Raw genomic sequence first — 23,053 nt, forward strand, 5'->3', positions numbered from 1 at the left:
AAAAAAAAAAAAAAAACCGAGCGCAAACAAAAATTAATCCATCTTCACCCATGGAGGGCACGCCGCGTACTGAGCTCCGCAGGGCGGGTCAAGGCTTATAAAGCCTTGCCCCGCCCTGCAATTAGGCTTAGAACACAATGATTGGTTGGTTTAAACCAATCAGAGTGCTCTGTGTCATTTTACACAGCGTGGGAAAATTCAAAAGAACTTTCCCACGCTGTGTAAAATGACAGATCACTGTGATTGGATGGTTTTCAAGCCATCCAATCACAGTGCTCTGTGTCATTTTACAAGCGTGGGAAAATTCCAAAGAACTTTCCCACGCTTGTAAAATGACACAGAGCACTGTGATTGGATGGTTTGAAATCCATCCAATCACAGTGCTCTGTGTCATTTTACAAGCGTGGGAAAGTTCTTTGGAATTTTCCCACGCTTGTAAAATGACACAGAGCACTGTGATTGGCTTAAACCAACCAATCATTGTGTTCTAAGCCTAATTGCAGGGCGGGGCAAGGCTTTATAAGCCTTGACCCGCCCTGCGGAGCTCAGTACACGGCGTGCCCTCCATGGGTGAAGATGGATTAATTTTTGTTTGCGCTCGGTTTTTTTTGTTTTTTTTTTAAAAGTGCGACGGGTTTATGGATTTTTATTTGGCCTTTTGGGGGGCTGAAGTAAGAAGAATTTAGAAAAAAGAAGACGTCAAATGGTAAGTTTAATTTTTTTTTTTTTACAGGTTAGTTATTTTATTCCCCCCTCACTATTTTTAGGGTGAGGGGGGTAGGTAGGGGATAGAATGTTTTGGGTGGGGGGTGACTAGGGGCTTGGGACCCCTAGTCACCTTGATGGGGGGGGGGTTCATTTAGGGCCCCCACCCACCGCGCAGGGGTGGGGGCTAGGGGGGGGAGGACAGTAGGTCCCCCCCCCTTATTGTTTTATTAGGGCCCCCACCCACCGCTCAGGGGTGGGGGCCGGGGGGGAGGACAGTAGGTCCCCCCCCCCTTATTGTTTTTATTAGGGCCCCCACCCACCGCGCAGGGGTGGGGGCCAGGGGGGGGAGGACAATAGGTCCCCCCCCCTTATTGTTTTTATTAGGGCCCCCACCCACCGCTCAGGGGTGGGGGCCGGGGGGGAGGACAATAGGTCCCCCCCCTTATTGTTTTATTAGGGCCCCCACCCACCGCTCAGGGGTGGGGGCCGGGGGGGGGGGACAGTAGGTCCCCCCCCCTTATTGTTTTATTAGGGCCCCCACCCACCGCTCAGGGGTGGGGGCCGGGGGGGAGGACAGTAGGTCCCCCCCCTTATTGTTTTATTAGGGCCCCCACCCACCGCTCAGGGGTGGGGGCCGGGGGGGAGGACAGTAGGTCCCCCCCCCTTATTGTTTTATTAAGGCCCCCACCCACCGCGCAGGGGTGGGGGCCGGGGGGGAGGACAGTAGGTCCCCCCCCCCTTATTGTTTTATTAGGGCCCCCACCCACCGCGCAGGGGTGGGGGCCGGGGGGGGGCAGTAGGTCCCCCCCCCCTTATTGTTTTATTAGGGCCCCCACCCACCGCGCAGGGGTGGGGGCCGGGGGGGGGGCAGTAGGTCCCCCCCCCCAATCTTTAACCCCGCGCAGGGGAGGGGGGGTGTTTATTGTTTTTTTTGTTTTTTGTTTTTTACAGTGAGCAGCCACAGGCTGCTCACTGCTTACTAGACATGCCCCTACTCGCGGTATAGCGAGTAGGGGCATATTATTTACTAATACTAAGTAATCTTTACTTAGTATTAGTAAAGTTGGCTGAAAGACCAATTCAGGTCTTTCAGCCTTTTAGTAGATAGCTCCCTGATACCGTGGGAATTAGGGAGTTATCTACTAAGCGGCTGCAAGATGCAGCCACAGCAATGAATAGGATCGGAGTTTCATTCATTAGAATGAAATTCCGATACAAACAAAGTACCGAATTGCATCCTAACACCAATGGAGAATTCTGTTAGGATGCAATTCGGCAGTTTTGCCGGCGTTCTGTCTAAGTGACAGGACGTTTGGCAATACTGACAGGAAGCATTGTGGGAACAGGGAGGAAAGCTAGGGATCATGGGAAAATTGCTCTGACCAGCGGAAATGAAGCACACTTTGCTCCTCCGCTGGTCAGAGCTGGTCAAGCGGAGGAATCCCATAAGACAAAGAGTCCCTACTTTGTCTTATGGTTTTAAAGAAAACTAAAGGAGACAGGAAGAAAAGAATAACAGATCCCGAGAGAGGGGGAGAAGAGGAAGAGATTGAGGAAAGGTAAGTTCGGCATGACAGTGCCGCTTTAATACTGAAATCTCCTGATTGGTAAAACCCAGAGAGACACAGAGAGACAGAGAGACAGAGAGTTTGAGAGACAGAGAAAGTAAAACATACAGCATAGCCCAATCTGCCTAAAGAACCACTTACACAGGATTACCAAGAATCAAACAAGAAAGCCGTTTAACCCTTAGCATACACGTTTGATTTGGAGAATCTTGGAGCACACATACAATTTTATCTTGTAACCGAAGATTAAGCATAACCTTTACAATAGGAGACAAGATTATAGCTAGGAGGGACAGACATAGAGTCTGAGTGTCTCCCCATCCCACCACTCACAATCCACTGACTACACCAATTTTATCAGTCAGGACACAACAGGCTGCAGGGCCACCAGGGAACATTATGTGACCTTTAACCTCGGAAGTGCCTGACTAAATGCCCCCAAGAGAAAGAGGGCAGGTCTGAAACTGCTCCCCAATAAAAGGGCATGCATGAGACACACTCCCTGTCCAGCCAATAAGGGAATCATGGGAAACTGGGAATCCATGACCCCTGGGGGGGGGGTGAGTCCGGGGAGTTACCATTCATTCCTCTGAAGTGGTTATAGGCATTCACTGAATCATTAACCCTGTGATACTCAGACAGGAGAGACGGCTACAAATTAAAACCTCTTCCAGACACAGTGTCACCAAGACTTAAACAAACCCCTGGACACGCCACTTTACACACTGAACGATGCAAAAGGGATCATTAATTACTTTACATTAATAGGTTGGTTTTTGTTTAAAAAGACCACAAAGACATTCAGATATACTGGGAAAAGCAAGGAGATCTGTTGGTTATGCATAATAAATCCACACAGATTTTGAAGAATAATAAAAACCACAATATAAAATAAAAAGGAGTTCCAAAAGGCACAGCATTATATTCACACAAATAAACGTAGAATATGAAAAAAAAAAATTAAAAAAAAATAAAAAATAAAAAAATAATGAAGGGAAACCGTAAAGGAGTGTATAAAACTCACGATTTCACCTGACACCATCCTCTTAATTACAGAAAATTACGTGTATTTATTAACAATTCAATGTGAAGCAGTGGGATGTAAATCCCAAAAGCAAAAGGCTTAAGAGTCATAATTGAGAAAAATCATCAGACATTGAATGTGTTACATCCGCACCACAAGTCTAACAACCGGCACTCCTACAAAATCCTGTAATACAGTGTGTGTCATTAAGGATAATTAAAGGGACAGAGAATACCAAAACCACTACAGCTAACAGTGGGAGTGACGTGGCAAGAAGTCTTTGGTGGTTTTCCACCTGATTTGGTCAGGCTGTGCTCTATAAGAGCCAAAAGCCTACTCTGGCAGCCAATAACAAAATCATGTTTTCACTTCTGCTTTTGGAGGCAAAGTTTCTCAAAAACTGTACGGACTGTAGTTCCTTGCACAATAACCACTACAATAAGATATAGTAGTTATGGTTCTTAGTGTGGCACTACAACCCTTCTGCCAAATTTGGACACAGACTTCCTGCACTGCATATACAATTAGTACAAACATTAGTCTTATGTACTTACAGATATAATAATATTCTTGGCCAGGTCGGAACTCAAACCCCAGGGAAAACGGAGTAAACTTCTGGATCTTCTCAGAGAACTTTATGGGCCCAAAAGGAGCGTATGGCCGGTTACACTCCCAGCGTTTAAAGGCTCCTTGGGTCTCGTAACATCCTTCATACCCTTCCCGATTCACCATGTAAAGGACAAAGGACTCCGTGAGCTCCACTGGGTGCCGGGAGTCATAATGTGGGCAGTATATATCTAGGTAATCGTTCATCTCCGCTGTCACTGTATAGTCGTCCTTTAGGAACCTGCAGGGAAGAGAAAAGGAGGTTAGGGGGGAGTCAGTGAGGTTCAGATGCCAATAGGTTTACAGTTGGCATCAGACTTTCTTAATCAAAGTTATAACAGCTGTCTATGCTCCACACACACACAGGGGTTAGTTCAATAAACACTAAATTTCAGCAATTGAATTCCGAAATGCAAGACGGGGCAAAGACAGTTACACTCATACCTTGTATATGTGACACACACACACACACACACACACACACACACACACACACACACACCCAACACATGTGTGTAAAGGTGAAGAATATGGCCGGCTGTGCAAAATATTACTGTATACTTATTTTTCCATTTTCAAGGTGTACTCACGTGCATCACCTACATATCAATAGTCAGACCTTGGGAAAAGCCTAGCTCATGTATTATGTATATGGGAAATCATTTGGAGACCAGACAGAAGAAAGCAGGGCTGTGTGACCTTTTTCACGCTGCCCCCCTTCGGACTAGTGCAGAGTTCTCACGTCACCACTTTTACCCCATTTGTTATAAGTTGCCATTAACAGCCAGCACAGCATCATGCCTTCCAACTACAGAAATAAAGTTAAACAAAAGTTCAAACTGCTTACAAAGCACACACACACACACACACACACGAGAAGATTAAATTCAGGAGCAGGGGACAGTTCCTCACTCCCATTTCCCAGAATGGATTGAGAGAAGCTAGGTTTGCACTGTCCCTTTGTGAATAAGGACCAGGTCTCCAAATAACTGACCCCCACAGTTAAAATGACCAACTGGATCCATTGTCAAGCTTAATGAGCTTATATAATAATGGATCATTCAATACTCAGTCGGACCGAGACTAACTGATGCAGCATTTAGTTTAAATCTGCCTTTAAACTATTGAACAATCATGCCCAGACTCGCGTTACAGGCTTTCCCGAAAGTAAAAAAAAGCTGGTGACCGTCGTGCCAGACTATAGTGCTCATTTTGGAGGATGTAACAAACGGCTGATAGAGCACCATGTACTGCGACTACACATAAATATCAATTCAGTGCATATCAGAAATATCTTCAAACAGGGACAATATTGAAAATTGAAAAAAAGAGAAATTAAACACAACATAGATGCTGGGATTAGAGAATTCCTGAAACAAAGGAGTATTAAACATACAAGCAGACTGGTTACCCCACGGGTAGTACTGCTTGCATCCAGCAGAGGGAGCAATGGGTGTGCAGTCCACAGCCCTCTCTTTGACCCCTATAATTGTGCGAGACACGTGGGTCTGAGAGGGTCACACAGCTTGTTCCGTTCAATCAGGGTCTCATGTATCATAGACATTCTTCAGTCATGTACACGGGTGTCAGCGAATTGTAGAACCAGCTGTATTCCTGACACTTATTCTCTAATGAGCACAGACATACTCTGCAGCAGTATACTTACTATAAAGACTTCATGTATACCAAGAGACGCACAGTCACACTGTAAATCACAAACCTCACTATACAACTCATACAGACACACTGTTTAAACAGCAATCACAAGACACAATTATGAAAAATGCGCTCGCTTGCATGCACACAATACAACCCTCCACACACACTCACCCACACTACAACCCTCCACGCACACTCACCCACACTACAACCCTCCACGCTGATCCATCCGCAATACAACGCTTTACGCTCACCGACCCCCCACAATACAATACTGTCTCTAGTCTAATACTATCCTTACCTTTTTGTGTCATTTTATCCCACTCCCTCTAGCATGTAAGCTCATTGAGCAGGGCCCTCAACCCCTCTGTTCCTGTGTGTCCAACTTGTCTGGTTACAACTACATGTCTGTTCGTCCACCCATTGTAAAGCGCTGCGGAATTGGTTGGCGCTCTATAAATATCATAATATTATTATTATTATTATTATTATTATTATTATTATTATTATTATTATTATCCCTCCATTATGTAACCAGCCATGTTGACCAGTGTTAATTTTGGTGGCAAATTTCAATTAAGTTTTAGTCAGTCTTTTGACTAAAAAGCTATTTTTAGTCTTCTAAATAGTTTTAGTCAACTAAATCTAATGGGTTTAATTAAAGTCTCTTTTGATCCTTCCACAGCCCCTTTGTGCAGTGTTCAATTTGGCGGAAAATTTCAATTTAGTTTTAGTCATAGTGTTTTGACTAAAATGCCATTAGTTTTAGTCGTACTTTAGGCATCTGAAATGCTTTAGTTTTAGTTGACTAAATCTCAAAAACTTTAGTCGACTAAAATTAACACGAATGCTGACCCATGCACAGGTTAAGAAAGACCACAAGTATGGAACTGTAGGCCCCTAATCTCTTGCACGGCGTAGAGTGGGCCATCAAGATTAGGGATTACTGAATCATCAATAAGAAGAGATCCACACTGCATCAAAACCAACGTTTTGGAATAGATGAAAAGTGAAGGTGTATAAACACGCGTTTACGCAGGAATAGGTCTAAATTGGGGCTGTAGAAACAATCTCAATGGTAAGGGGCGTTGCTGTGGCGTCAGGCCTTTGAAATGCCTGTAAGGCAGCTTATTAGAAGTTAAAATGACAGGGCTCCATTCAGATGAAGATAAACCAGTTCCTTAAATAATCCTGCTTAAAGCAGCGAGACGGGAACCGTGAGATGATGGCCAGTTTGGCACCAAGTCATTTCACATAATGGGAACATCCCAATTAAAAAGTCTGGACAAAAAAAGTCCCACTTCAAAGACCAGGCCAGCCCCACCCCCTCCTCCCCACACAGGAGACCTGCAGATATAACCCAGTCATGTTGGAGTATCCCGAAGGAGCCATCACACCTAATGTACTAACCAGCCGCCCAGAGATCAATGGGGGGGTCTGTTCCAAGGTGTCTCAAGGGGGCTACACTGTGCGGATCCCCACAACTCCCCCTACCACAAACACATGACAATTATATGCTCTATTACTTCTGATACAGGAAAACAAAATCTCAACACTATAAATTAACCCATTTACCGGCATATTTTTCTTTCTCCGAGACTAATGGCGTTATTGAGGGCCACCGGATGGGGGGGGGGGGGGAACACAGTTTATGAGCAGCGTAGTACACATTAACGTTCTCCAAGGGGCTCCTTGATACATCACGTGTTACTTTACAGTACATAAAAAGCAAACACACTACCAGTTATAGACACACACACACATACATATAATATAAGCTCATTGAGCAGGGTCCTCCACCTCTCTGTTCCTGTACGTCAAGTTGTCTGGTAACAATTAAAGGTCTGTTAGTCCACCCATTGTACAGCGCTACGGAATCTGATTGTGCTATATAAATACACACACACACACACACGCAGCAATTTGAACATAAACAAGAGTGATACGTGGACATTTGCAGTTTATGTTTGCATTCAATTTTAAAGGAGAGCAAGGTTTCACATGTGCCCAAAGAGCAGCCCTTAAGGTGTGCACTCTCTCCCCCACCCTCCAGGGCTGTATTATCTATGAAAGATATACAGCCCTATGCAGACAGCCTATCTGGAGGTGACAGTCAGGCAGAGACAATGAACACAGAAAGAATATATATGCACAGAATTCTGTGTCTCCTGGCAGTGATGAGCTCCGTGTACAGATACTGTCAGGTAGGCACTCCGCCCTCGCACGCTATGTGCACAAGGGCGTGCAGCCAGAGAGCAAATATTTATACAATGTGTGCAGGCAAGAAATGCGAGCATTCACTCATTTAATGTGGGGGTGCCATACAAAGATTACCAGGAAGAAGAGAGAAGTTATACGAGTCATCGATACATCAGGAAGTGTTCTGTATAGTGATACATAGTACGCCAAGCACCTATACAGCATTGATTGTATGTCTACTATGGACCTCACTGCTGCAATGTAAATGCTGTATATTCATAGGGTATGTCCGGTAACTATACATTAGGCACTGAAGTTTATATAGTGATGGTGGGTGCACCAGGGAAGGCGTGCAAGAGTATGTCTGAAGGATCTCACTACATTAGTGTTAGTGCACTGCACGGTTGGGCGAATATTTAGAGTAGGATTTGACAAGTAAATAAAGGATCTGTTAGTAGTTATATATTTTTTGTTGCAGGTACATATTATAACCGAGTCTTGGGAGATTCCCATGGGTAATGTCAGGAAGGAACAGATTAGCCAGAGAATACAATTTATTCATCAATCATGTCTGACGAAGCTTACTCTCATTTTAAAGGCTTTGTCAATGAGCAAAACTGTTGTTTCTGGGGTACAGAAAAAAACACGGATAATTCATCAGTGCCAATTATACCCTATCAAAAGCACCGTCTGGTACGGGGTGACCTCGCAGGAAGTTAGTGTGAAGAAATGGGAGCGCCAGAGTCTCAAAAACATTGGACCAACGTTATGAACAGGGCAATCGAAAGAGCCTGAATTAGCGAGGCGGCAAATAGAGCTCATTTAAAAAAAAAAAAAAAAAAAAAAAAAAAAAAACACCCACACAAGACGTCTTCATCTTCCGTATCTAGTGAAACAAATCTCCATACGATAAGCATTCAATGCATGCAAGATCATTGAAATTGGTTCATTTATAAACATTAAAAACAAATTATTTTTGAAAGTTATGGACTCTGAATTGTGGCCAACCCTGTACAAAGTGTACATGATAACTCACTATGGCTGGGGCTGCACTATATAGGGGTAAAGATCAGGTCACCATCTCAGTTCTGTACAGCTGATATCTACTCACACAGCCAGGACCAAAACATGTCACTGAACCTCAGTCTCTGCCAAGTGCCTATGACCAGTATAATAGAGTTTACACACATATTTAAACTGGCTCTCAGTAAACAGTCAGTCATACTCATTACTACTGATTACGGCATGGAATAGCATTTTCTTCTGGTGAGGAGAGCGGTCTAAGTTTCTCTCCCTCTTTACCCCCAGTCAGTTAGTTAGGGATCTGTATGAACCTGCCAAAATTGAACAAATACCAGTCATCCGTAGTTGTCGTCCCCCACCACACACATAATATTGCAAACACTGTATTATCCTTTTGCTGAGTGATCGGTGACACCGTACCAATTTACTCCCTGGAATGCAAACGGGGGGGGAGGGGGGAGGAAATCACCCACAACATTACCAGATTGTAAGCTCTTTAACACAGTCTCCTACTTTGCCCCCTTTCAGATCTTTAGGGAAGGGTAACCATTATACCACAAAATGAAGTCTCCTTTTACACCAGTAGATTGTTAGCTCTTCAGCTCAGGTTTATGTAGTATGCCAGCAGACCACAAGATATATAGCAGTGTCTGTTTCTGTACTACTACACTGTAAGCCCATTGGCACGTTATGTTACAATATAAAGCAAAGCTCCCTGGGGCAAGAGTTCCTGATTTTAGTACATATTGCTTTTGTTAAGCAGTAAGTCACGCTCGCAGAGTTTGTAATGAGCACATTATATAAACATGCACAGCGCCAGGTGCCCTTTCTACACTCCTGATGTTACTATTTACTGGGCACCCGTCCTCATTAAACAAACAGCTTCAGTTTCTATTAATCTTGGGACAGTGAAAATGAAAGGGGGTTGGGGTGAGGCTTGCCCAGAGATGCTGAAACCCTGCAGGCTCAGCAAAATTCTCCCAGATCAGAGAGCCCAAAGACAGGAATACCGCCAGCGACTGACCTCACATGTCTGTCTGGCTAAATTCACACACAGAAAGAGAACCCCCCCCCTCCCCCTCCACGAGAGTGTAGCGCCTCTTGCTGTGAATTTAACGAGCCAAAAATCAGTAGCCTTACACACTAGCGCAGTGATGGAAAATATTTTTTGAGCCCAAGTGCCCAAACTGCAAAATAAAACCAATGTATTTAGATTAAATTGGCAACATTGCAAATAACCCTGAAAACAAAAATTAAAACAAAACCAAATCACACACACGTGACTGTCTCCATCACATGAGGGGTCAGTCTTCCTCCAATGGCTCCACCAGTCTGTCCTTACCTACTACATCCAACCCTCCATCCCTGGATCAGTAATGCCCTCTGTGGACCTTCACCTGCCCAGAGAGCATTATTGGCACTGTACAGAGAGCATGATTGGCACTCCCTTGTAGGCCCTGGACAATACTTGCTCCCATAGTATCCAGCAGCTGTCTGTACAGAGAGCATTATTGGCACTCCCTTGTAGGCCCTCCCTTGTAGGCCCCATAGCACCCAGCAGCTGGCTCACCCACTTTACTGAGAGGTTAAAATATATATTATTGTGTTTTTTGAGCACCCTGGAAGCTTTGTTTCTAGCACAAGATACGCTCCCTGGGCTATCACTAGCCTTGGGCAATTACAGAAGTAGCAAGGCTTACAGTAGGCTTCTCAAACCCCTACATTGGACTTCCCAACATCCGGGCAAGACGAGACCCCCTTATTCTTCTGGTCTGAGATCCAATGTAATAATGATGAACAACAGAAGACAATTGTTAATGTGTACCGGGGAGGGGAGAGGATAGTATCTGGGGAAGGGGGTCTTGAGACCGTGACAGCCTTTCAAATGTATAAACTCAGAGAGACACACACACACACAACTGGTTCACCAGGACACCAAAACTCGAGATGCCCCACCACTACCTGGCTACACATACCTGATGGGTTAAAGGGCACCAAACTACTAGCATAGTCCTAGCCCAAGATTGGGGGTGGGAAGAATAGCTCAGGGTGTCTGAAGAGCAAATAGATTTAAAAATAAATAATAAAAATTTAAAAAAAAATGTAAAAGTTAACAAACCTATGGTTTGTGTGTTAGCTGTGGTATATGTGCTCTACTGGAAAGAGATTATATATTATATCTTCTTCAAGAATTAACAAGGGAATCCCAATTGTACACCTGAGAGAATTTGAGTTTTCCAACTTCTAAATTTAGCCAAGCTCAACTATATCACATGGTTCCCTCACCACTCCCAATTCTCAGTGGTTCGTATTTTAGTAAATGAGTTCCTGGTGACATGTACACAAGAATATCGGTGTCCCTGGATTCACCATGTATGTAAAACATGTGTACGCAACAATGGATAATTAAATAAAAAAAAAAAAAAAAAACAAGAATGATGGCAATGGTGTATTTGGGGAATTTTACACCAATCTATACTATTAAATTACTACTTCACATTAAAGAAGAAGTAAAAACATTTTTAAAAATAATTTTAAAAAATAAATAATTAAAAACTAAAAAAAAATAAAAACATATTGGGATATTAAAAACCGTGATGGAGTCTCACAAAGAAAGAAACTTGTCGCACTAAAATGCTACAACCATTCTTTTCAATGAGTAACCCTTTAATGGGTTTCAAAAAGGTCCTTTTATGTAAAAAAACAGGAAAGTAAATAAATAAAATATAAAATTAAAACCCACAAGGAAATCGGAGTCTATCAAGGACACGTAAATGCCATATTAACTGCCCCGTGACGCATTTAAGAATCACATCAGTTAATGGTACTCCGATCTGATAAACAAGGGAATCTTATACAGTGATGGCAGAGTAGGCATTGAGCACCAAACACGGTAAAGGTCTTTCAATGCCAACTCACAGCCTCCTGTACGGGCATTCCCTGGCAGGATATTTTATATGCACCCTGCAGGTGAGGAGTGATACCCAAACGAGCACGCAAATGGCACAGAATAGACAAAGCTACCATTGTACGAATGCAGACTGCGTTTCCAAATCACTGGAAGAAGAAAAAGCTGGGGAGGAGTTAACATTAAGCAAGAAATTACATGAAGATTGAGGGAGGGAAAACAAATAAGAAAAAAATAAATTAAAAAAAATAAAATAAATAAATGGCAAAAAAAATCAGCCACCCAGCAGAGGTGGTAAGACAAACACTGAAGCCCTACTACCTGTTGAGGTTGGAGGTTTTATAGCAGATACCCAAAGGGCTGGCAGGTCCAACATGCCCTCACAAGGAGCCTTAAGGTGGAATGTTTATTCTCCAAAGAGAAGCATAATTAATAATTACTTTCAAGTTTTACAAACGCGAGCAGATCAGAGCTGGCAGCAGGGAGGAGGGGTGAAGGTGGTAACCGAAAATCTGTAGAGTGGAGAGTATCACTCAGAAAGCATCACACTAGCTCATTTAGCAAGAGTGTGCCAGCCAGGTACCTTAACAGGCACAGCCAAGACCATGCCAGGCAAAATATGATTCTGGAGGGCAGGGATCGAGTTCCTAGGATAAAAGACCACATGGAAAGAGAATGTTTGGAAATGCCTTTTTCTCTGGATACAGAGCTCCCCCAAATGCCACAGGCCTCTTCCACCGTGAATACAGAGCTCCCTCGAATCCCACAGGCCTCTACCGCCACGGATACAGAGCTCCCCCAAATCCCACAGGCCTCTACCGCCACGGATACAGAGCTCCCCCAAATCCCACAGGCCTCTACCGCCACGGATACAGAGCTCCCCCAAATCCCACAGGCCTCTTCCGCCACGGATACAGAGCTCCCCCAAATCCCACAGGCCTCTTCCTCTGTGGATACAGAGCTCCCCCAAATCCCACAGGCCTCTTCCTCTGTGGATACAGAGATCCCCAAATCCCACAGGCCTCTTCCACCATGGATACAGAGCTCCCCAAATCCCATGTAGACAATCTTTCTGGGTACAGAAAGCGCCAGCAAATTCAGTAGCCCTGTACATATCTCTTCTTCACGAGAACAGAGCTCCCAAAACTGTGCAGTTTTTTCCAACTTGGTAGAGAGAGCCCACAGGTTCCCATTTTCACAACAAAAGCGTAATTGGTCTCAGTATGTACAGGGCTCCCCATGTTTTGCAAATCTGTAGTTTCTCTAACATTCAAGCAGGTTTTTTGAAGTGTACTTAAAGCTGTAAAAATCCTTAAAATTGAGAAAGAACCATAATATGTCACATCATGACCTCCACGTGCCAAGCCGCCTGGGTACCACCACAAACCGTGTATCCCAGGGTTAGCATTACAGAATGGAATTCACACAGTCTGAGGCCTATTGGTGATAAATCTGGCAGGTTTCATAATGACTAAAACCTACAAACCCAGCAGGGAGCACCCTCCTCAGTCTCTCCCCCTCCAGAGCCACAAACCAGGCATATCTTCCCCTAATTTATGCTCAACTCTGGCTAGTATATCTAACAGTGAGACAGATGGAGGCTGCGTGTTTATAAAAGTGTCAGTCCAGCAGAGAAACATCACAGGATCCTCTCTCTCTGTGTCAGACACCCAGCGCATTCCTTCAGGTGGAGATTCAGCAGCCAGCGAGGGGCCCCCTAAACTGGATCCCACTCCAGGGAAAGCATGTAAACAGCCCACAGCCCCTCCCTGAGCGAAGTCATATAGAAATATCTGTATGGTGGCTAGGTTACATAAAAAAGGTATTGGGTTAAAGGGACACTCCCAGGCACCAATACTTCTTTAATGCATTTTACAGGTTTTGGCCTTATTAATATGCTGTATTTTTTTGCATGCTCAAATCTTTATAGTTTTTGCCCACAATAAATAAATGTTTTACAGAATGCTGCACTATAAGCCTGCCTCTTTAGCCACACCCCCCTCACTGTAGAAAAAGACTTCCTCATTAATAAAGGCACAAAAAACAACCTGCGTTAGAAGGAGGCTAGGATATCACTACCTGTTTATAGTTTCTCTGACTGTCTGCAGCCAGGTTGTGAATTAAAAGCTGCTAGCTTAGAGCTGTTGCATCGTAGACTGCATGCATACATTTGATAAGGAAGTCTCTCTGGAGTGAGACGGTGTGGCTAAAGGGACAAGATGATGGGGCGACAGTATTTTATTTTTGTGCGAAAACTATAAAGTTTTTAACAGGCAAAAAAAAACCAGCATTTTAATAAGACCAAAATCTATTACAGGTCATGATTTAGAACCCATATTGGGGTATTCTGTGGGGCGGGAGGTGGAATTGCACCCATATATTTAAACCAAACCCAAGGAAGCATTGCCCCAATCTTTGCCATTATTGACTTCTCCTGGGAGTCTGTACGATTTAGGTTTCAGCCTCAGGCCAAATGAAGGAGTTTCCTTTTTTTAAAAACTCAGCAGACCTTTTCAAATGCATGGAACATACAATAAAGGATCTGTCCACCTCTTTAGCTAATTACCCAGAGCTGATGTCGATCTCTAAACAAGGCTTGCAAAAAGCTTGATTCTGCCTCTCAATTTCCAGGTCTGAGACTTTCATTGTAAACTTGTCGGACGTATTGTAACTGCTAAAAATCGGTCTATGTGACAATTTGTGCCACAAGCCAGCCACTAATAAGCCCCACTCCCCAATGCCAAGCGTTTCAGCCGCTTCGTCAAATATAATGATTATGCCTATAAGCAAGTATTGCAGCATCCAGTTGGCCAATCAAGGATGGAAATGGCCTCTGCCTCCTGACATGTGAATACAGCTGAAATAATGGTCTGTGGAATTACCCGAGATACAATCTAAGTCTAGGTTACAAATGCACTTTGCACAGTTGAAGACAACCCATTGCAAAGGCCAAATTATACTGTACTGTAATAAAATGAGAGAGACAGTTTGGAGGGAGAGGGGGGGGGGGGGTGGTTTCACATTTTCTTCTCTGGGACACCGTTTTACTTTTATAGCAGAATAAAATGATTCTTTACAAATGTAAGTTAAACATTATTATTGCCATTTATATAGCGCCAACAGATTCCGTAGCGCTTATTCTAGCAAAGCTAGAATTGCCAAACTGAAAAATTAGAAGATTCGAAGATTTTTTTTGAAGTTTGACCGCATTGGTCCGAAGTTTTAAAATTCACTCTCAATAACCCAGTTTTCGATTCGGCTGTTTTTGGTCTATAAATTTTAATTTAAAATTTAGAATTTCTGACGAGTGAGCTTTTAATTCATCTGATGTCTTCACGTTGCCCAAGACTACAATAAGATCTCATTACACTCAGGGCTAAATCACTGGACATTTTAACAAGCCGAACCCAAACAGCAGGACTTGCCAAGCGGAGACTGGAGCAAAGATGGACAAGGTCTGCAGTTGGGATATTTTAGGATACATTTTTTGTCATTCAGATTTCATACGTAAATTTTAGAGTTTAGTGAACAAAAACAAGTTTGGAGGTAAAGGATTAACAATACTGTATTTTGGATAAACATCAAGAGCCTCTGAAGAACTGGGTGTACCCAGGAAAGTATTGGCATTATATTTTCTTAGTATGCGTGTAATTCATTCATTTAAAATAAAAAAAAAAAAACGTACTAAATATTAATATATCATGTGATCTGTCACTTGGAATTGAGGAAAGATATTTATGAGGTACCTGCGTAAAAGGGGGTGTGACCCATTTACGTGTGCGATACGGTCTTAGTTCAAAAAGCTGTAATGAAACACATAGAAGTTATGTAGCAGATCATCCTTAACATTCCAGACAGAATTGCAGTACCGAGAAGCCGAAGCACGCAATATATCCTCAAGCATAAATACACTTTAAAAAAAAAATCAATGGTGTTCACTAATAACTTATTCACTAAACTACGGATTGTAGTGAATTGAAATCCAAAACGGCAAAATTCAGAGTCCGATAGATCGGACTCGGAAAAATTCTCCATCTAAGCTACGGTCACAGCTGGGCTATTTGAACCTATATTTTACAATTCAGTTTTTAGTAAAGGGGGGGGGGGGGGCACATTGTTTATATTCCAGGACAAAAGAAAGTGCACTGTTCACTTTGCAAGCAGCCTTCGCTTTGGCACTGCCAGGACTAACGATCTGATCCCTTATATGCACATAACATATCAGCTGACGGAGGGATACATAAAAACAACAGATTTAACCAGGCCTCAGTCCCCAAACACGTCTAAGACCACAATGATAGGAAATATTGGGGATTTCATTTTTCTTTAATATTTCCAAAGCTGGTTTACCAACACTTCACAGTACAAATGTCTGCTCACAAACAAAATGGATCCTACATAGATCATAAAAAAAAAAAAAAAAAAAGAAAATTCTCTCATATCCTCACAAAACACCTCACAATTTTATTTTTTTTATTATTTTTTTTTAAGTGTGTCTCAGAGTTGCCCTCTCTGCAACAGTTACCAACAAGGTTTAATGTATTCATAAAGAATATACATTTTGTTTAAAAAACAAATAAAATAAGAAATTTAAGATCGCCACTTTTTAAAGTCTGAATTATAACGTTACTGAAAATAAACAAGTATCTGCTATTAAATACAATTAGCACAGCAAGAAAAGGCTTATTACATTTTTTTTAAATTGTATTTTATTTTATTTTTTTAAATTACAAAAATTAAATAACACAAATTAAGGTATGGGAGAATTTATATATTTATTTGGGGATTGGGGGTTGGTACTGTTTAAACAAAGATGCGAAATTCTGACTCACACCTAGTTAGAAAACAAGCAAAGCTTGCACTTATGAGCTGCGGAGCCAGCCTGGCTAGCGGACGCAGGCTGCGCCAACACAAACAGCGTTCCATCCACGCACACTGCTCATTGCAGCCTGAAAACTAGCCTGGAAAAATGGGAATATACTGCACTCCACAAAAATACAGACAGGTCCAAAATAAGCAGGCTCCCTGCCCAAAATAACAAACCCTTCCTGTATCACACCATGCCCTTTGGGGAGGGGGCACACAGCCATTCACTGCACAAAGCAAGAGCAGACAGACTGTAAGCTCTTGGGGATAGGAATTTTGTATTTTATTTTTTAAATAAAATAAAGAGGTTTGCAAACAATTTTTAAAAAATATATTGGACAAAACATCTACCATATTATATACACTCCAGTGGATGCTGTAGAGAGTGTATAAGACTTTAATGTTGGGTATTTTTAATCTGGTTATGTAAAAAAGACAGTCCCTCCCTAATTGGCATTTTCCTTACTAAATGACAGGACGCACTGAAATGACATGTATACAAATTGCATGTTCCCAGGGTTGTTACACCACTCAGGAGGTCAAACAAGAAATTCAAGGGGGTGGAGAGGGGTTCAAAGTCTGGAGCTAAAAGAATGGATTCAAAGTATAGATTCCAGCCATCCCACCAAAACTATGCAGGGGGTTCAGATACATTTTATTGCCCCACATCAGGCCCAATGTCTCCTCACACAGAGAATGAACGAAACTTCTGAAGGTTTATGCAAATCAAGAAGCGACAAGGACAGGAATGATGGGACATTCTCTATTGTAAGGATCCTCTTTAATGCAATGAGCAGCTGTGCATGGGACAAAAGATGTAGGTCTGTCTGTCTGTAGGTAACGGCTTTTTGGAAGGGGGAAGAAACTCGCTACACTTGTTTTTCTAAGTACTTATTAATTGTTCTGTGCCCTGAAGCTAAATGGAAACCAAATATTTGGCATGCCTCACTTTCCCCCTGGTAATGTAATGGGGTAGAGCCCCCCCCCCCCCTCCCCAACACCTCCCCCAGAACTTACACTGGGGACACTGAGCCCCTCTCTCTGGTTCTCATTAAGCAGAAAAAGCAGCTAGATACAGTCACAGACCAAACAAAGGGACCTGAAGGGGAGGGGGCACAAGACAAAACCACATCAAAAAATGGATGGTATCCAGACATCATGGCACCAGGGCCCTGGGTATCAGCTAGGCCCTGGGCAGAGGGGATTAGGGGGTCATGTACAGTATAGGTACCAGGTGAAGTGAGAAAGGGATCACTAACTTTTAGACAAGTATTCACCTACAGATAGGGGGCTGCTTGTTGGGGAGGCAACTGTGTATAGAGAATGGGGGAGGGGGACAATACTATAAGGATTAGTGTGATACACTGGAAGAAATGGGGGGAGGGTGGGGGTCACTGTCCAGAATTAGAGTTGCAAATAGATGAATGGGGAGTCACCGTTTCGGATTAGATTAGAAGAAAAATAAAAAAAAGTTAGGAATGGTAGAACAGAGAGTTTCTGTATTTGATTAGTGTTTGACAAATGGATGGGGAGTAAGGGGGGATAATGTCTGGAAAAAGAGGAAGAGGAGGAAGAAACTGTCTGGGATTAGAGTGTTGGGACAAGAAATTGGGGGAATTAATGTTTGATTTGGGAACTGGACAGAGAGAAATTGGGGGGGGGGGGGAAGAGTTTGGACTAGTCACAGAGATATAGAAGATCAATGGAGGAGTATAGATAAAAATTACAGGGAAGGTAAAAGAATGTCTATAATTAGAGGGTTAAATTAAAATGTAGACTGGGCATTATTCATTAGGATTAGAGTGTTGGGTAAGAAAACTGAGAAGGCAGTGCGAGATTAGAGCGCTGGATAAAAAAAAAAAAAAAAAAAAAGGGTATAGTCCTGATCATTGTGAAAGAAACTAAAAGTCCTGAATTAGACTGCTCTGCGAGAAGGACAGGGGGAGCACAGTCAGACTGGAGAGATGGAGGAATGGGATGATGTGGCACTGTAATCAATTAAAGGGGGAAATCAAACCAGAAGCTGGGGGTCACTGGCAAATTATCCAGGATTAGAATAACTGATCAGCATTGTAACTATCTTATAGAATTAACAGTGGGTAGTACAGGGCTGCTGGCATGGCAATTGTTGGCAAAGTTCCTCAAGTGCAGCAATCACCATGGAAACCAGATGAATGACAGGGCAGATTGCTGCCCATTTAGAATGTTGCCCTTACATTACAGTATAATGGATCTACTTACTAATATTAATAGTTTGCAGGTCAGGGAACACACACCATGTCCAGGGATGGGGAGTGTGGGGGGGCATGTTCAGAGATTTGGGGGAGCACATAGATCCAGGGTAGGGTGGGTGTTAGAGAAACAGTTTCAGGGATGGGGGGTGGGGGGAACACAGAGGGGTCCAGGGATTGGGGGTCCTACCTGGGGTTGGAGTTGTTCCAGTGCACCGCATGTTTGACACCATACACCCTCCTGGCTTGTTCCAGCACCGTGCATACACACAGCAGGCTCCGAAGCAGACCCTCAGCCTTCATGTCTGTGCTGTGCTGCTCCCAGCTCTGGGAGGAGAAATACTGCCACCTCCCTCCCTGCAAAGGTATACAGACCCCGCCCACAGGGGCTCAGCTCCAGCCAATCACAGCCCGGCACCCAAACTCTGCTAACTTACACCGCTTCAACATTAACCCTTCATACGCACTCTGTATTACAGCCAGCTCCTCTATATAGAACTACCTCACTCTGTATTACACCTAACTCCTTTATACAGAATTACCTCACTCTGTATTACAGCCAGCTCCTCTATACAGAACTACCTCACTCTGTATTGCACCTAACTCCTCTATACAGAACTACCTCACTCTGTATTACACCCAGCTCCTCTATGCAGAACAACCTCACTCTGTATTACAGCCAGCTCCTCTATACAGAACTACCTCACTCTGTATTACACCCAACTCCACTATACAGAACTACCTCACTCTGTATTACAGCCAACTCCACTATACAGAACTACCTCACTCTGTATTACAGCCAGCTCCTCCATACAGAACTACCTCACTCTGTATTACAGCCAGCTCCTCTATATAGAACTACCTCACTCTGTATTACAGCCAGCTCCTCTATACAGAACTACCTCACTCTGTATTACACCCAACTCCTCTATATAGAACTACCTCACTCTGTATTACAGCCAGCTCCTCTATATAGAACTACCTCACTCTGTATTACAGCCAGCTCCTCTATACAGAACTACCTCACTCTGTATTACACCCAACTCCTCTATATAGAACTACCTCACTCTGTATTACAGCCAGCTCCTCTATATAGAACGACCTCACTCTGTATTACAGCCAGCTCCTCTATATAGAACTACCTCACTCTGTATTACAGCCAGCTCCTCTATACAGAACTACCTCACTCTGTATCACACCTAACTCCTCTATACAGAACTACCTCACTCTGTATTACACCCAGCTCCTCTATACAGAACTACCTCACTCTGTATTACAGCCAACTCCACTATACAGAGCTACCTCACTCTGTATTACACCCAACTCCTCTATACAGAACTACCTCACTCTGTATTACACCCAACTCCTCTATACAGAACTACCTCACTCTGTATTACAGCCAGCTCCTCTATACAGAACTACCTCACTCTGTATTACAGTCAGCTCCTCTATACAGAACTACCTCACTCTGTATTACAGCCAGCTCCTCTATACAGAACTACCTCACTCTGTATTACAGCCAGCTCCTCTATATAGAACTACCTCACTCTGTATTACAGCCAGCTCCTCTATACAGAACTACCTCACTCTGTATTACAGCCAGCTCCTCTATACAGAACCTCACTCTGTATTACACCCAGCTCCTCTATACAGAACTACCTCACTCTGTATTACAGCCAGCTCCTCTATACAGAACTACATCGCTCTGTATTACAGCCAGCTCCTCTATACAGAACTACCTCACTCTGTATTACAGCCAGCTCCTCTATACAGAACTACCTCACTCTGTATTACAGTCAGCTCCTCTATATAGAATTACCTCACTCTGTATTACAGCCAGCTCCTCTATACAGAACTACCTCACTCTGTATTACATCCAACTCCTCTATACAGAACTACCTCACTCTGTATTACAGCCAGCTCCTCTATACAGAACTACCTCACTCTGTATTACAGCCAGCTCCTCTTTATAGAACTACTTCACTCTGTATTACACCCAGCTCCTCTATACAGAACTACCTCAGTCTGTATTACACCCAACTCCTCTATACAGAACTACCTCACTCTGTATTACAGCCAGCTCCTCTATACAGAACTACCTCACTCTGTATTACAGTCAGCTCCTCTATACAGAACTACCTCACTCTGTATTACACCCAACTCCTCTATACAGAACTACCTCAGTCTGTATTACAGCCAGCTCCTCTATACAGAACTACCTCACTCTGTATTACAGCCAGCTCCTCTATACAGAACTACCTCACTCTGTATTACAGCCAGCTCCTCTATACAGAACTACCTCACTCTGTATTACAGCCAGCTCCTCTATACACAACTACCTCACTCTGTATTACAGCCAGCTCCTCTATACAGAACTACCTCACTCTGTATTACAGCCAGCTCCTCTATATATAACTACCTCACTCTGTATTACACCCAACTCCTCTATACAGAACTACCTCACTCTGTATTACACCCAACTCCTCTATACAGAACTACCTCACTCTGTATTACACCCAGCTCCTCTATACAGAACTACCTCACTCTGTATTACACCCAGCTCCTCTATACAGAACTACCTCACTCTGTATTACACCCAACTCCACTATACAGAACTACCTCACTCTGTATTACACCCAGCTCCTCTATACAGAACTACCTCACTCTGTATTACACCCAGCTCCTCTATACAGAACTACCTCACTCTGTATTACACCCAACTCCACTATACAGAACTACCTTACTCTGTATTACACCCAACTCCTCTATACAGAACAACCTCACTCTTTACTACACCCAACTCCACTATACAGAACAAACTCTGTCTGTATTATATCAAACCTCGCTCTATACAGTACAACCTCCACTCCATTATACAGAATATCACTCTGTACCACAGCCAACTTCCACGATACAGAACAACAACCTCACTCTATACTGCACCCAACCTTTACTATACAGAACAACCTCACTCTATACTGCACCCAAACTCTACTATACAGAACAACCTCACTCTATACTGCACCCAACCTTTACTATACAGAACAATCTCACTCTATACTGCATCCAACCTTTACTATACAGAACAACCTCACTCTATACTGCACCCAACCTCTACTATACAGAACAACCTCACTCTATACTGCACCCAACCTCTACTATACAGAACAACCTCACTCTATACTGCACCCAACCTTTACTATACAGAACAACCTCACTCTATACTGCACCCAACCTTTACTATACAGAACAACCTCACTCTATACTGCACCCAACCTTTACTATACAGAACAACCTCACTCTATACTGCACCCAACCTCTACTATACAGAACAACCTCACTCTATACTGCACCCAACCTCTACTATACAGAACAATCTCACTCTATACTGCACCCAACCTTTACTATACAGAACAACCTCACTCTATACTGCACCCAACCTCTGCTATATAGAACAACCTCACTCTATACTGCACCCAACCTCTACTATACAGAACAACAACCTCACTCTATACTGCACCCAACCTTTACTATACAGAACAACCTCACTCTATACTGCACCCATCCTTTACTATACAGAACAACCTCACTCTATACTGCACCCAACCTTTACTATACAGAACAACCTCACTCTATACTGCACCCAACCTTTACTATACAGAACAACCTCACTCTATACTGCACCCAACCTTTACTATACAGAACAACCTCACTCTATACTGCACCCAACCTCTACTATACAGAACAACCTCACTCTATACTGCACCCAACCTATACTATACAGAACAACCTCACTCTATACTACACCCAACCTTTACTATACAGAACAACCTCTCTCTATACTGCACCCAACTCCACTATACAGAACGACCTCACTCTATACTGCACCCAACCTTTACTATACAGAACAACCTCACTCTATACTGCACCCAACCTCTACTATACAGAACAATCTCACTCTATACTGCACCCAACCTCTACTATACAGAACAATCTCACTCTATACTGCACCCAACCTCTACTATACAGAACAACCTCGCTCTATACTGCACCCAACCTTTACTATACAGAACAACCTCACTCTATACTGCACCCAACCTCTACTATACAGAACAACCTCACTCTATACTGCACCCAACCTCTACTATACAGAACAATCTCACTCTATACTGCACCCAACCTTTACTATACAGAACAACCTCACTCTATACTGCACCCAACCTTTACTATACAGAACAACCTCACTCTATATTGCACCCAA

The 23,053-nt window shown here is 43.2% G+C and overlaps 1 protein-coding gene across 1 annotated transcript in view; it reads right to left on the reverse strand.

Annotated features, from left to right (window-relative positions):
• LOC134583376 (ephrin-A2-like) overlaps window positions 1-19,130 on the reverse strand; it is a 36,602-nt gene extending 17,472 nt beyond the window's left edge. The window contains exons 1-2 of the mRNA XM_063440272.1: window positions 18,983-19,130; window positions 3,855-4,147 (exon numbers count right to left, since the gene is read on the reverse strand). Coding sequence (XP_063296342.1) covers window positions 3,855-4,147; window positions 18,983-19,095 — 406 coding nt within the window. The 5' untranslated portion in view covers window positions 19,096-19,130. The remainder of the gene's footprint in view (window positions 1-3,854; window positions 4,148-18,982) is intronic.
• Window positions 19,131-23,053: the final 3,923 nt, after the last annotated feature.

Source organism: Pelobates fuscus, chromosome 13, assembly GCF_036172605.1.
Source record: "Pelobates fuscus isolate aPelFus1 chromosome 13, aPelFus1.pri, whole genome shotgun sequence".
Classification (NCBI taxonomy): Eukaryota; Metazoa; Chordata; class Amphibia; order Anura; family Pelobatidae; genus Pelobates; species Pelobates fuscus.